Genomic DNA, 17,045 nt, shown 5'->3' on the forward strand with positions numbered 1-17,045 from the left:
CGTGTTGTTTGGTTGTACAGATGTTGTATAGAAATATCTAAGCAGTGGAGTCTTTAGCATTGGAGGCAGCAAATACCAATCCATTGCCAATTCACTGAGAAATCACATCCCACGCAAATGGCACAAATTAAATACCATCACAGCCAGATTTACTGTGGTACTGAAAACAGCTATACAGCATGTGCACATCCTGCAAAATGTGTTTACATCATGATTCAAGACTGCTTTTCTCTCACAATAGAAATACTTCACAAACAGATTTCTATATAAAAACACATACTGTATACAAATGACTGCACTTCTCAAGTGTAACCACTACAAAGATCCTGAGTGGATCACTGAGGGGCTGGGACAGCACTTAGAATCGCATCTTTGTCCCCCCATCCCACACATTTCACTAGGGAGTGGGCAAGATGTGTGAGGGAGACCAACTTTTCTGAAAGTCTATGAGACTCCCTGAATATTTAGGAGTCCCCCAGCGTTCCTGGAGTGTAGGAAAGTATGGGTCACAGTAACAGTACAAAATCATAACTAACTTAACCTGAGCAGCCAAGCTTAAATACAGGAAAGCAACTAATATGTTTAGTACCATCAATTACTTTTGTAATGCTAGGTACACACGTCCCTGGTACCATTGGGAAGGGGGGAATCTCTAGTTTCTTTATTACCTTTTTTTTTACTTCATATTTTATTATCTGCATTATTGCAAAGAATGTGTTAATATTGTTATACCATACGCCAAGCTGTCATCCCAATAAAGGCACTGGGGGAGATGTATCAAACCTTGGAGAGAGCTAAAAGGAGAGAAATAAAGTACCAACCAATCAGCATATAGCTCTCATCTTACAGACTGTGGGATAGATGCGTCAAGCAGTGAATTGAGTGGAGTAGTGGAACATAGCAACCGATCAGCATCTACCTATCATTTTATAGACTGTACATTATAAATACTTCCTCGTAGCTGATTGGTTGCTATGGACAACTTCTCTTTCACTTCTTGATACATCAACTCCACTGTGTTTGAAAAATGACAGATGCTGATTAGTTGGTAATTTATCTCCCTCCACTTTATCTCTCTCCTAGTTTTTGTACATCTCCCCCAAAGTGAGATGACATGGGTCTTACTTTCATTAAGAAACCAAACCTGATTACGACCTGGGCCAGGATGCACTGAACGGAAAATGCGGTAAAACCCGTTTACCGCATTTTCCGTATGCAGCAATCTCCTGGCCGCCAGGCTCCAATGCGGTGGGTAACGTGTTACCCTATAGAAGCCTATGGGCTTCTACCGCATCTCGCTGCTATGAGGGATCCGTCCCAGCATGCCCGCAGCCGTCTCGTCACTCTGCGCATGCGCAGATGGACTCCTGGGTCATAAACCCGGAAGTCCACGGCGCAGGGCAGATCGCTAAGGACAGCTCTTATCGGTAGAGCTGTCCCCTGTGCTGCTAATCGCATATGTTAGTGCATATGCGATCAGCAGGGAGGCGGTGTCCGGCGGTAAGTACTGCGAGGTGTTAGTGCATCTCGCCCCTGCTGTCACTGGGGACAACATTATGGTTCAGGGGGATAGAACCTCAATGAGATAGTGTTCCTCATGTCTATAATAAGCATGGTTGTCACCTCTTTCGTAGCCAGCACTGAACAAGTAAATGCTTTCCAGTGGGTGTAATTAGCACAGGAGGAACCTCTCCTCTATTATTATACTGTTTTCTCAGGTTACAGGGGAACTCTGCCTTAATTTGGGCTGGATTAGTAAAAAGAATGATCTTAGCTCTGATTCCTGGGGTCTGGTCACCTTGATTAGAGGACACCTCATATTCCAGGTCTCCACCAAATACTGGGTCCCCTCTATTATAAGTAACCAGTCCTACACATACTAGCTTTTGATTTGGCTCCTATGGATTTTCAGACTTGATAAAACATAACAACATATTACATTTCTGTATCTATACAGTACTTCTTATGTCGGACATTGTTTGGTCTGGTGTAGTGTATAGAAATGTCTAAGCAGTGGAGTCTCTAGCATTGGAGGCAGCAAATACCAATCCATTGCCAATTCACTGAGAAATCACATCCCACGCAAATGGCACAAATGAAATACCATCACAGCCAGATTTACTGCATACTTGCCTACTTTTGAAAATACATTTCAGGGAGATTGTGAAAGTAACACCTATGAGCACGGCGGTAAAGTGGACGTATACTGCTACATCTGAGAGGCGTGTCATATTACTGACTTACATCCAAATGTAAACGAGCCCCAAAGCAGTCAGTAAGATCCACTTGTTGAATAAATCATACTATTACTTTTCAGAAAATGCATGTAGCCATAGGGATCATTGTGTCTTGTAACCAATGCAGTGAAATTATACTAATCATCCATTTGAATGTGTATATTTCTGTTTTTGTTTTTTTATATAACAGCTTCATAATGGGGGTAAGGCGCAATCAAGGAGATTGCTAGGCTCTTCAGGGAGACTGCTACTATTTCAGGGAGACTCCCTGACAATGAAGGAGAGTTGGCAAGTATGATTTACTGTGGTACTGAAAATAGCTAAAGCATGTGCACCTCCTGCAAAACGTGTTTACATCATGATTCAAGACTGCTTTTCTCTCACATTAGAAATTCACAAACAGATTTCCATATAAAAAAACATACTGTATACAAGTGACTGCATTTCTCAAGTGTAACCACTAGAGGGAGATGAGGTAATAAATACAGCAGCAGCATTTGGTAAATGGACACAACTTCATTGGTGCCAATCATATCCTTTATTTATTGTATAAAGCACCAACATTGCAGTGTTGAGTAGTAAAGTAGTAGTAAAGAATAACCTTATAACAATATAATTCGAAAAAGTGATAGAATAGTCCACACAGCAGGCATCTCCAATCCTTAACTTTATACAGTTATGCTACTCCAAGCATTAAGAACTATGAGAGTATAAAGCTTTAAGCAGCACAGAGGGGAATATTCTGTACAGAAGAGGAATGGACACTACACCGGCAGCATAGAAAGTCTGTGTAGTTGTGAAGATGCCAGTATTTTATTAAGAAATAATTACCCAATGTGGACAACCTTTTTAAATAGGTAAATTCAGATCTAGCAAAGTTAATGTTAGGACAGTGTTGGAATTAGGAATTTTGGGTTAGTTGGTATTTTTTATTTATTTATTTTTATGCAACCCCGTAACTCACTCCTAAGTATGGTGGTGAAGGCTTTGTTGGAGCCCAGCTACAATGGATGAGCAGACGAGTATGAAGTAATCTCTGCTCCCTAACGTGTTGTATTTTTATTTTTACATATGCTGGTCGGTAATAGAGGCAGCACACAGAAAAGTAATAAAAGCTACTGTAGGTGAACTGGTAGATTAAAAGGAATAAAAGCAGATAAGAGAAATAAGCTGTAACTGATAGATTTGTTCAAAACACTTTGTAGGCAGGTGTGAAGCGTTCTGTAAGCCGTCACTGAGAAACTCTCCTGTATACAGCTTGGGGCCCCATCTTTTATCATTCCTCAGAATAGTGGCTGGCCTGGGACAATTGCTTTCCATCAGATGTCTCTATGGTCTTCACCAGAACAACTTTCTTTGAGTTGGGTGGCTTTCGTGCTGCAGCAGAGGTTTTCATGTCAAAGTTCAAAAGATTGGCTGTTTGAGGAAATTTGGATACATTAAATTACACACAGAGAAATGCTTTTCAATCAGTAGCTGTCATTGATTTAATATTTAACAGATAGCGTTAGGTGATCCATTACCCTTATGTGTCTTTATTAAAAACTAAAAGTTATTTAAACACTTAACTGACGATTTTTTTTCCTAAAAACAGCTCCAACATTGTCGGGTTTTGTTTTAGTGAATTAGGTGAGGAACATCCATTTTTACTTATTTAAAAAGGTTTCATCAAAAATAAAAAAAAAATAAAAAGATTTTTTTTTTTAAAGATATTTGTAAAAAAAAAATAATCGTTTTTTAGAATACCGGAACATCAGAACCTCCATCGGAACATCGGAAACATCGCGATGTTCAATTTGAGACCGGATCCAGGCACCCGGTACGTAAGGGGAGTGAGGGGGGAAGTTTACTTACTTTTCCCCAGCGGCTGCTCAGTTCTGCAGGCGCTGGGTAGGGGGTCCAGCTTTGCTGACCATCCTTTGCCTTCAAAACAGCTTAAATTCTTCAATTCTTTTAGGTACACTTGCACACAGTTTTTGAAGGAACTCAGCAGGAAGGTTGTTTGAAACATTTTGGAAAATTAACTACAGATCTTCTGTGGATGTAGGCTTGCTCAAATTCTTCTGACTCTTCATGTAATCCCAGACAGACTCGATGATGTTGAGATCAAGGTTCTTCTTTACGCTGAAGATAGTTCTTAATGACATTTGACTGTCAGGCTGCGGCCTAGGATCGGATGTTACTCACCTTTCCCCTGATCTCTAGAGTGGTCAGATGCTAGGTGCGGCGGCAAGTGGCACGCTGAGGATTATACCTGGGGTCTGCTAGGATATCCATGTGCTCGCTCCATGATGTGGTTTCTGCAGTTACCATCATGGACGCAGCCATGACAGTCTGTTTTCACCTGACTAACCCTTTACCCAATGGTAGCATAGGTTGCTGTCAGCTGACAGTGATCTCCAATGGACTGCTATCTTACGGTATATAACCAGGCTCTGGACAACAGGAACATTGTTACTTGCAGTGTAAACTTGCTGTTGCAGCATTCCAGGTTCCAAGCTTTGTTCCTTCTAGTGACTTGTTCCTAGTCTTTTCCATGGTGTGTGTACTCAGAACATCTTCTGAGTACAATCTTTTAGAGTCATCTCCTGTGTTAGCTCCGCAGCTGAATCACCAGCGTGTGTACTTAGTACCATCTTGTGATACCAGCCTCCAAACTCCAGCAAGAAACCTCCAACATGCTTCACTGTAGCCTGAAAACACTCATTATTGGATCGCTCTCCAGCCCTTCGGCGAACAAACTGCCTTCTGTTACAGCCAAACATTTTACATTTTGACTCATCAGTACAGGGCACCAAACAACAGAGTACAAGGCGCTTTAAGAGAGTCCAGATGTGTGGTATTGATAAACCAGTGATATATATACCCTCAGCGCTGCAGGTCCAAAGAAACCTACTGTGAAGGTTCCCAAAAAACAGAGCCAAAATAAATACAAAAAAGTGGTAGCACCACTGCACATATCATTAACGGGAATATTCCGTGTACCAACTGAGGAACTGCGCCCTATTAAAGGGAATATATTTTAACTTCCAACTGACTATGTTGTGCTAAGGAGGCCTATTACCTTCTAAGATATCCTCTATTATTTGCTTTCTTGCACGCATACACAGAGGTTAACTTACAGCGTGCATATTGAGGATTTGTACCCTTTATTAGGGATCACCTCCATATCCTTAATAGACTCTGTCATGCCAAGGAGGCCCATTTCTTAATCATAAGGAACTTCAATTATCTTCATTTTTAGTTACCAGCTGTTTTTTTCTTTTTTTAGGAAATGATACATTGTTTATGTTTTGGGTTTCATTTTTGACATTGTATATCTTTTTATTTTGATTCATTTCATTACGTGTTCTTACCATTCTATCTTTATAGACCATCTCTATACCCAATTAATAATATTTTTCATTTTATGTATTTTATTGTGCAATTTATACTTTGATATTCCACTGTGGAATTTATTAATAAACAGTGATCTATTATACATCAGCAGCGCAAGTCTCATCAGTACAGGGCACCTGCTGCCATTTTTCTGCACCCCAGTTCCTATGTTTTCATGCATATTTGAGTCGCTTGGCTTTGTTTCCATGTCAAAGGTATGGCTTCATAGGCAAATGCAGGGGGATTTCCGGTTGCCTGGAAACCGCCCTCCGCAGCCCACACCATGACCATAATATAAATAGTAATATAGAATTTTACTAGTGCTGCATGTTCTTCTCAGTATCACAAATGAAATAATTAGCACAACCTGTGGATCTTTTAACATGTGTCAGTAAGTAATAAATACACCTGTGCACCAACTAGGAGATATGGAAAACATGCACTGCTGTAGACCACCAATAGGGTTAATTATTAATACCATATAATAATACACTATCCAGTGCATAAGGAGACCAGTATGGACCAGTAAATGTCCAGGGCAGTGCTAGGTTCTTCTGCTGCTCCTCCAGACTCCAATGCTCTGTAATGGTGCCTACATCTGAAATAAAAAACAATCAGCTCAGGCAGGATGGCCCTACTGCCACATCTAATGGCTTACTGTGATCGCTGGTCCTGTATATGCTGGAATTATGACACACAATACACTTTGTATGACGCATAATAAAGTTGGTTAAGTGCTAATTAAGCCCTCTTCATGGACTGGCCACTCACTCTAAAATCAAGCATTTGGAAACTCCACTCTATAAATCCTGCGTTTGCGACTGGGCTTTTGGCTGCAATTCTTCCATGAAGACCACTTCTGGCCAGACTTCTCCGAACAGTAGATGGGTGTACCTGGGTCCCACTGGTTTATGCCAGTTCTGAGCTGAAGGGCTGGAGAACAGTACAATAATGAGTGTCTGCAGGGTACAGTGAAGCATGGTGTAGGTTCCTTCCAAGTTTTGGGCTGCATTTCAACAAATGGAGTTGGGGATTTGGTCAGGATTAATGGTGTTCTCAATGCTGAGAAATACAGGCAGGTATTTATCTATCATGCAATACCATCAGGGAGGCATCTAATTGACTTTAAATTTATTCTGCAGCAGGTCAATGACCCCAAACATAAAGCCAATGTCATTAAGCGCTATCTTCAGCGTAAAGAATAGCAAGGTGTTTTGGAAGTGATTATATGGCCCTCACAGAGCCCTGATCTCATCATCATATAGTCTGTGATTAGTTCTTCAAAATGTTTAGAACAACCTCCTTGCCTAGTTCCTTTGATAACTGTGGGCCTGATTCAGAGCCGCTCGTAAGCGGCCGCTCGTTTGCTCCGAGCGATGTTCGCACAACTGCGCATGCGTATGGGTCGTAATGCGCATGCGCCAACCAGTCAGTGTGGTCGGAAATCGAGCGCCCGCAAAATAGCGAGTGCCTTCTAATTTGAGTGACAGGATGAGGCGTTTGTGGGTGGTAACAGGGGAAGGTGCCTGAAAACGGGGAGTGGTGATCCGAACGCAGGCGTGCCAAACCGTCAAAACGGGTGTTTTAAGGGTGTGCATAATTAACAAAGCAGCGTCATTGGCCACGTCACTTGGTTGTTTCTTAGCCTGAACTGTTCGCATGATTGCAGTAGGAAAATCCTACCACAAGCACTGCGAGCAGTTCAGACGCCTTTCGATGTACTCGATTAATCTAATAAATAGCGTAGATGACGTAGGATGCGAGCGGCCAGGGGGCGTCTATACAAAATAGCGAGCGCATGTATCGTTCGCTCGCTCAGACATAGAGGCGTCAACAGACCGCAAAGAGCGAGCGCTCAATGTAAATAGCCGGCCCCTTTTTCGGAATGAGCGAGCGCAAATAGCGTCCGGCTCTGAATCAGGCCCTGTGTGCAAATGTACCTAGAAGAATTGATGCTGTTTTGAAGGCAAAGGTTGCTCACACCAAATATTGATTTGATTTAGATGTATCTTCTATTCATTCACTTTGCAATTTGTTAATTGATAAAAATAAACTATTAACACTTCTATTTTTTTAAAGCATTCTTATATTGCAGCATTTTTTCCACAGCTGCCTAAAACTTTTGCACAGTACTGTAGATCCCAGCACCTGCAATCTCTACAACCAACACCTTTATCCTCAATATCCACAGTAATGATCGGAGGTAGTCCTACATCCAATTTGTTAAGGCTAGGTGACTCCTGCCCTATCCAGGATTCCTCAGAAGAATCATTCAGTGCTAGGACTGCTGCTGCTGGGGATAGATCTTCATCACAGAAGGGGACCAAGAAGACTAGTATTTAAAAAAAAAAAACTGACTGTGAAACAATCCTTTGCAAGGGGAGCAAGTATGACAGCTCTCACCCAGTTGCACAGCTGATCACTGATGCCATCACGGCTATGCAAGTATTAGATCTGCTTCCAATATCCACCACTAACGCAGTGGGTTTCACAGAGTTAATTAAGGTCCTGTGTCCCCGGTACCAAATTCCATCTTGGTTCCATTTTACCTGAAAAGCAATTCCTCGGCTGTACAAGGATGTTAAAAAAAACGAATTATTGTCCTACAAAATGCCAATGTACCCACTATTCACCTAACCACAGATATGTGGACAAGCGGTAGTGGGCAAACTAAAGATTACATGATTGTGACAGCCCACTGGGTGGGTGATTCATCTTTAGTAGCAGCAGCAGTCTCTATCAAACAATGCCAGCTCATTCAGAGGCAGGCTACTTTGTGTATCACCAGCTTCACTAAGAGGCATACCGCTGACAACCTCTTTGAAAATCTAAGGTATAGCAAAATGGCTTACCCCACTTTGACTCTCCTCAGGATTTGTGACTTTTGCCGACGCCACCAATATGGTGAGAGCATTACAGCTGGGTAAATTCCAACACGTCCCATGTTTTGCTCACACAATCAACTTGGTGGTACAGAGTTTTTTTTAAAAATGACAGGGACGTGCAGGAGATGCTGTCTGTGGCCCGAATAATTTCGGGACATTTTCGCCATTCAGCCACAGCATGCAGGAGATTGCAGCACTTGCAAGAACAGTTGAATTTGCCCTGCCACTAACTGAAGCAAGAGGTGGTAACAAGATGGAATTCCACCATTTATATGCTTCAGCGGATGGATGAACAGCAAAAAGTCATCCACAGCTATACAACAAGCCATGACATTGGGAGAAGAGGGGGAATGTTCTTTAGTCCAGCGCAGTGGAGAATGCTTTTCCGCCTTGTGCAAGATGCTCAAACCCTTCGAAGTAGCCACCTGTGAAGTGAGTTCAGACACTACTAGCTTGAGTCAGGAGATTCCCCTAATTAGGCTTCTGGAAAAATCAGCTCAAGAAATTGAAGGAGAAGTGATACTGCTAGGTATATTGGACTTGTAAATCAAGTTCTTTGTTACTTCACCAGGATCCAAGGATTACCAATATCTTCAAATCGGATCACTACATTTTGGCAACTGTGCTTGATCCTAGGTTTAAGTCATACATCATGTCTTTCTTTCCAACTGACCCAGATCTTAAGAGATGCAAAGAGCTCTTGGTGTGCAAGTTGGCAGCTCAAGTGGTACACAACACAATGACATCTCCTCCATCTGAGTCTCCGGCAGCTGCCAGGAAAAAACTCAGCTTTCCCAAAAGACCCAGTGGTGATGCAGAGGAGTCAATTTGTGACATCTAGTCAGGTCTATAAGAATTGCCGAAAATTAGTTACACGGCTACCCCGACACCATCTGATAGGGTCACCATCCAAAGAATGGTAGAGGATTATTTTCATGACACCGTACACAAAGGCATGTCACAGAGTCCCTTGGACTACTGGAAAGGCAATTTGGAGGCCCTCCAGACTGGATTTGCATTACCTAAGCTGCCCACCCTCCAGTGTGTACTCAGAAAGAGTTTTCAGCACAGCCGGGAATCTTATCAGCAATTGGCATAGGAGGCTACTTCCTTAAAATGTGGAAAATATGATGTTCATCAAAATGAACTGGAAATTCCACGCGGAAGACCTTTACCGCGAATTCCGTTAAAAAAAATACAGAGGTAACTATAATAGTGGATTCCAGCAGGGATGAATTAATATTGTGTGAGGATGATGTGCACACTGATGAGGGTGTGGAATCAGATGAGCAGAATGATCTCTTCAAGTTTTAACTGTAGAGAGGATTTACAATACTGTTAGCTGCCTTATGCCCATTGGTATCTTATTTTGTGGAGGCCCAAACAAACCAATCACTTCAGCCACAAGTGGCAGTCCTTGTCGCTGAAGTTATTGATTTGTTAAACTGTGCATATCCTATTTACTATATACAACATAAGGGTGGGTGGAAGGGGCTAAGGACAATTCCATCTTGCACCTGTTTTCTTTGCATTATGCGCTGTTTGGGGCATTGCTGACAGACATTTTTATAGTTTATTAAACTGCTGTGTCTGTGGCAATGTTTCATAGATGACCTATATTATTTTAAACTGCCGAGCGTTTGTGCCGCTGCTCTGACGCTTACTTTTTTTTCAGTTTCATACTGTATTTATTTCAACTAAAATCACAAATAGAAATACTTGCAAAATACTTTTATGCCTTTTTCAACCTTGATTTGTAGATACCAATCTGGTTGCCTTGTTTTTTAAACTTCATTCCAATGTGTAACAACAGATGAGCTTGGCTTTGATCATAACAGCCATGTTTGGTCAGATGCAACTCAAGCACCAAATGGAGAGGATATTTTGTGATGGTATCTGGAGATGCATATGATACATACAACATAAGGGTGGGTGGAAGGGCCCAAGGACAATTCCATCTTGCACCTCTTTTCTTTGCATTATGCGCTGATTGGGCCATTGCTGACTGTCTTTTTGTGTAGATGACAAATATATTATTAAACTGCCATCTTGTCTGCCACTGCAGTGCCATTCTCTTTCCTAGATGTGCCATTTTTGTAACTGAACTGCCACAGTCGCTGAAATCTTCTACATGCCGTTGACGAATACGAAAAATGTCCAGAAATTTGTATGGCCACAGACAGCATTTCCTGCATGCCCCTTTCATTTTTTTTTTAAAAATTCAAAACCATTAAAGAGCTCAACAGGGGCAAGGACTGATGTAAATTAGTAAATGTTCTATGTAAATGCCTCCCCTCCTCCCTCATAAATTTGCTTCGGAATCCAAAATTTTAAGTAAATTTACTACGAATCAACCCTCCTTTCCCTGCCTTCAACTACATACATACTCCATCTCCCTTGGCCTTATGACCTAGTTCTTGCTTAATGAAAACAGTCTTGTTTAATGAAAACATTCTTGGGGTCATATAGTTTATTAAACTGCCATCCTGTGTGCCACTGCAGTGCCATTCTATTTCCTAGATGTGCCATGTTTGGAAGTTGAACTACCACAGCCATTGAAATCTTCTACATGCGGTGGATGAAAGCCAAAAATGTCAAGAACTTTTTATGGCCACAGACAGAATCTCCTGCATGCCCCTTTGATTTAAAAAAAAACAAAATTCGGAACCATCGAAAAGCTCAATTGGGGCAAGAACTGATGTAAATGAGTAAATGTTCTTTGTAAATGCCTCCCCTCCTCCCTCATAAATTTGCTTCAGAAATTTTCTTTTTTTATGAAATTTACTACAAATCAACCCTTCCTTTCCCTGCCTTCAACTACATACATACTCCATCTCCCTCAGGTCTCTTGATAAATTCAAATATTTGTTTCCTGATATGCCATTTTGGAAGTTGAACTGTCATGTGTTTGTGCTGCCCACTGCTGTTGCTTAGCTTAGTCAGCCAGCTAGCTTGGTGCAACCCTTTGGCCTAAACTGGATGAAAACAATATTGTGAGCTGTAAGGTTGGCAAAATTGACTGGAAATAAGTAGAAATTAATGTTTTTGAGGTTAATAATACTCTAGGAACAAAAAAGACTCAAATTATGTGATTATAGGGTTTTTTGTAAATTTTTGGAAAAAAATCCCAAACCAAAACCAGTCACAGCGTTTTAGCAAAACCAAAACTGGACGATGAATTTGACCGAAAACCAGTAAAAATGGTCCGGCGCATATCTCTAATTAGAACAGAATATTTTATTCTCAAACATGATACCCTGAAAACTAGGGGTTTGAAGATGGCAGGGCTTGTTCTCTAGGTAACAGATGTTAAGGATCCTATCCGGGGCCAGAAAGTTGTTAGCCACTGTGATGCCTTGGAATCGTATCGCTCAGGCAGCCACTCAGATCTCAGTGCCAGAAGTCCTAGAGCCTTGTGAGATGTATCCCCTGTGGGACACATCTTACCAGACTGTTCCCAGTGGCTGGTGACATTTGGTGCCGGCTGCGAGTTGGGTTCAGCTAATAGGAAACAGCCGAGGTGAGCCAATAAAAAGTGACCGAGGTGAACCAATTGCGGCGAGCTGCGTCATCTCTGGCTCCGCCTGAGACGTCTGACAGGATGGGCCAGCGGCAGTAGAATGAGGCTGAGGATCAGACAGGTAGGCCCTCTATGAGGCCTACCCACCATTAATTCCTCCCTAGACCACCAGGTTGTCGGGCACTAGGCCCGTGGGGGTAATTAGGCTCGTGGTACTGATAGGCATGGAAAGGGACGCCATTTATTCCAGCTTCCCCTGGGCGCCAAACCCCCTAGCTACTCCCCTGTTAGGGCTTCAAGTGGGCAGCCAGACCGCCCACTGTTTTACCATCCACAACCAAAACCATTAGTATCTACATTTGCACAAGCCCCTTGCCGGTACAAGAGATCCATCAATCAGATGTAAGTTTCCCTTCACTGTGCGTACACCTCAGAATTATAGCTACACTCCCACGACACTCTCATGACACATCTCTTGTGTGTGACTGCAGCATTGCCACCCAGAAACGCCCATTTCACACAGATTCACAAATATGTGTAAATTCCCTTGTGTGCATTCACTGTTTGCTTAAACTCACTATTTACAGTGGTATAAAGAACTGAGTTTGACTCAGGCCAGGTATCCTGTATAATAGATTTTGGCTTAGCTGGCCATTGTTACACCTTTCTGTGAATATCGGTCTAACATCTCTATAAATCCAGCTAGAGAACCTCACCCTTTTTATTCAAACAGAAATACACCAATTTACACACACAAAAAGACAAATGAATGGCATTTCATGTTCATAGAACCCGGATACTAAAACCTATTAAGAAGACTTATAAATACATAGAGCATAAAGTCAGCCAGAGTTCACGTAGATGATTTTGGCTGCAGAACAGAGATACAGTCTATCCCCTTTCTACCAATTCCCTGCTTGTCTGTTTAAGTAACTGGCCCATTCATTATTAGGGGCCCAATGGAGCCGCCTAGTATTCATTGGCAGCCCCCCTAGGGACCTGGGGGCTTACAAACAGGATTGCCCCACACCTTACTAAGAAGAGATGACACTGTGGGACATATCAGCGGGGCACGGAACGCTGGCTTCCCGTGACACTGGACTTCGTACATCCTCATTTAACCTGTAGACACACCTTCACCACTGCATCATTGCTGTTATAATATCAATACCAGTTGTATATATGTTTTCTAGTAATATACAACTACACTATTTTTATTAGCTGTCCTTTAATTGAGCATTTTGGCTCAATAAATCTTGCATTTATAAAAAAGTTTGTCAGATGCATTTTGTGAGCGCGGATCTACCCCTTTATTGTTACCTGCATTGTAGAGATCGGGACCTCTCTATTTCAGATCTGCAGTTATATAGAAAGCCCACATTTAATGAGCGCTAAGTTTTCCCACTCACATTAGTATTCAGCAAACTCCAAAAACTTTTTGGAGTTTACCTGCAATGTTGGTTTCCAGAGCCCCGCTCTTTCCTATGGGAAGGATGTCCGCGGTGGCTGTGAAGAGGGATCCAATCAGATCTCTCCACCCCCGTTCGGATCCCCCAAAGGATGTCGGGAACTTCGTGTGCATGCGTGCTACTATTCACCGCTTCCAAAGTAGCAGTGTTAGAAATTGCAGGGACAGCTGATTTTCGGATAAGCTGACCCCACACCAGAGCAATGTTGAAAAGCTCCGGTGTTTTAGCATCCAGCGCTGTTACTCGTAGTGAGCTGGATAATTAATTGATGATGAATAGGCCCCTTAGTGTGGGGAAAGTCTTATTCTTGTACAGAGACAGCTTGCCAGCAACCCTATTGAAGGAGTTTGGGCTTTTTGTGTGGTAGATAACAAGGTACTATAACATGTCATACATCTTATAAGTCAATTCCACTTTTAAATTATATATATCAAAGTTAATCCACATCCGATGAAATAACTACATCTGTACAAATTACAAACATTTTATACTCACCCAACTTGTCTATAGCACTAAGCTGGGAGCTTGGAGTGTGATTGCTCAACCTAAAAAGAAGCAATAGGATTGTTATATACAGAATACTTAGCGTTCTTTTTAGTAAACATAAAAACATTTTTTCTCCTGCATTCTAGCTGGGGAAAAAACAGTTTTCTCTTCTCCCTATTTATAGAGAAAAAGCTGCTGTAAAATTGACAATTTCACTAAATTTTCTTATCTTAGTGATGCAGAAAAACGTCTCTTCTCTAAACTTTTTTCTATATGGTGTTACTGTACATACTCGCCTACTCTCCCGGAACAGCTGGGAGGCTCCCAAAACTCGTGTGGTGCTCCTGGCCGTCCAGAAGAGTGGACAAGTCTCCCAGTCACAATAAACATTATATCAGAATATATGAGCTGTATCTTACACTCATATCACAAAAATGTAACAATATCAGTAAGACTTGATGAGACAAGAAAACTTGCACTAGCTCTACTGTATATTAGTTTGCTATCCTGGCCAGAAGTGGCCATTCCCATATTTCCTGCTGTTTTCTCACCTGTTCTCCTCTCCCTCCAGCAGTTTCCGGTAGGTGGCGATCTCAATGTCCAGTGCCAGCTTGGTGTTCATGAGGTCCTGGTATTCTCGCACCTTGCTGGCCATGTCCTGCTTTGCCCTCCTTAGAGCCTCTTCCAGGTCTTGTGCATGAGTCTTACCATTCTGGATAGCATGCTCTCCATTCTCCTCAGCGTGGGTGATGGCACTCTCCAGGCTGGCCCTCTGGGAAGTCATTATACAATATGATTCTTAACTGTGTTTTTTTACATTAAATATAACTGGACATTGCATTTTTGGATTAAAAAGACATAAAGTAGTTTATAAGCTTGTAAATGTTGTCAGTCTGCAAGTGCAATTGCCTGATATATGGTTTAGTCGCTGGCTTATTTCCATCACTGAATTACTCCACAATAAGGTACAATTGTGACTTTAGATTGCCCAGATCTAGTTGGGGATTTTTATGATCTTTTGGTCCTAATTATACATACTTTATGTCGGCAGCATTTGTGGACTGGACTTTCAATTCACTTTCAGATTTGCGACTTAGTTCAGCTGATTGTTGCATTAGCATATTAAAGTAAGTACAACGCCACGGCTGTTAGGAAAAGCGGTCGCAGGAGCGCGTTTCTCAGAATCAGGCCCTTCAACTGCGATCCCCAATTCACAAGTGGATAGGTTAGAGACAACTTTAACAAATGCTTAGTTTAATTTTATTTTTTTTTACCTCAAGGCAGTAAGAACATTAGTAACAATTACATACACTTATCATTTTATGAACATATTGGGATTTTATTCTAAAACAAATAATTTTGTACATAACATTAATTATATTTTATATGGTACCAAAATATTTTACCTACAAACCTCCCTAAGGCCTAACTGCTATTCCCCTCCACATGTTTCACATCCTGCTTATATGATCACAGTGCCAGCATACCTGATTTTTTAGTGCCTCATTGTCACTATTGACGCGTTGTATCATCCGGTGCAGATCAGCCAGCTCAGCCTTCATGGCCTTTAACTCATCATTGGTGCGTTTTGCCTGATTGACCATATCATCAATCTACAAGCCGGGAAGTTATAAAGATGAGTTAAAACATTAAGAACCACAATATTTGGCCATATCTATGACCCAAATGTTAGACCAAAAGTACCCAGCATAGTCAAATGCAGGGGGTGTTTCCGGTTGCCTGGAAACCCCCCCTCCCCAGTACACACCATGACCACAATAGAAATAGTAATATAATAGAATTTTACTAGTGCTGCATGTTCTTTTCAGTATCACAAATGAAATCATTAGCACCACCTGTGGATCTTTTAACATGTCAGGCATCATCAATATGGTTAATTATTAATACTGTATAATAATATACTATCCAATGCATATGGAAACAAATATATACATATATGTTCAGGGCAGTTCTAGATTCTTCTGCTTCTCCCCCAGACTACCGGACTTGCTACAATGCTCTATAATGGTGCCCACATCTGAAATAAAAACATTCAGCTCAGGCAGGATGGCCCCACTGCCGCATTTAGGGGCTTATTCATCAACACTAAATGGCCCGGTAAACATGCGGAAATGCTACACACACAGACAAAAAATAGGCGCTGGACTATAACCACCTCAGTGGACCAGGATAAATGTAGGGAGTGTGTAGAGGACCAGGGGATTAATTAGTATAAAGCAGCCGTCATAGAGGTGGAGGAATCTGGACCCTCCCAACAATTACCAAGAAATCGAAAGCACAGATAGACAGGCGCTAAAGATACTAATATGTAATAAGAAGACCACAGTAAATAGTAAATTAGACACTCAAAAAATTAATAAAAATACATATAGGATAGGAAATGCTAAAATGACATAATAATATTTTCATTATCCCATTATTATGTCATTTTAGCATTTCCTATTCTATATGTATTTTCATTAATTTTTTGAGTGTCTAATTTACTATTTACTGTGGTCTTCTTATTAAATATTAGTATCTTTAGCGCCTGTCTATCTATGCGGAAATGCTAGTTTCCACATATTTTAGTTAATGGGGCATTCATCATCATGGGTCCAAAAAGGATGTTCCCTGATATTCAGCAAACTCCGAAAACTGAACGTTTTCGTAGTTTGCTTCCGGAACAAGTGACAAGTGCCATCTTCAGACAGCGCATGTTCTGGGATACCCGCTCCTTCCTATGGGAAGGAGTTCCGCTGATGCAAATAAGGATTTGAGTGGATCCCTCCGCCACCTCCTCACTACCTCTCCAGCGGCTTTGCTCATGCGCATGCGTAGCCGGGACGGCAGGGAGGAGGTAAGTAACGCAGCTTCTTCTGAACTTTTCAGAGCAGCTATCCCCGCACCGGAGCAATGATGAATTGCTTCGGTGTCAAATTTCCCCTGCTGCGAGTTGGACACTTAAGTATTGCAGCGAGTACAATACTTCATCAACGGAGGCTTACTGTGATCACTGGTGTGGTATATGCTGGAACTATGACACATAATACACTTTGTATTACGCATATTA

At 41.6% G+C, this 17,045-nt stretch overlaps 1 protein-coding gene across 1 annotated transcript in view; it reads right to left on the reverse strand.

Annotated features, from left to right (window-relative positions):
- Nucleotides 1-2,767: 2,767 nt before the first annotated feature.
- LOC148524101 (intermediate filament protein ON3-like) overlaps nt 2,768-17,045 on the reverse strand; it is a 52,164-nt gene continuing 37,886 nt past the window's right edge. The window contains exons 6-9 of the mRNA XM_088472426.1: nt 15,463-15,588; nt 14,527-14,747; nt 13,985-14,034; nt 2,768-3,653 (exon numbers count right to left, since the gene is read on the reverse strand). Coding sequence (XP_088328552.1) covers nt 3,514-3,653; nt 13,985-14,034; nt 14,527-14,747; nt 15,463-15,588 — 537 coding nt within the window. The 3' untranslated portion in view covers nt 2,768-3,513. The remainder of the gene's footprint in view (nt 3,654-13,984; nt 14,035-14,526; nt 14,748-15,462; nt 15,589-17,045) is intronic.

Source organism: Taudactylus pleione, unplaced genomic scaffold (genome assembly GCF_031769625.1).
Source record: "Taudactylus pleione unplaced genomic scaffold, aTauple2 ptg000122l, whole genome shotgun sequence".
Classification (NCBI taxonomy): Eukaryota; Metazoa; Chordata; class Amphibia; order Anura; family Myobatrachidae; genus Taudactylus; species Taudactylus pleione.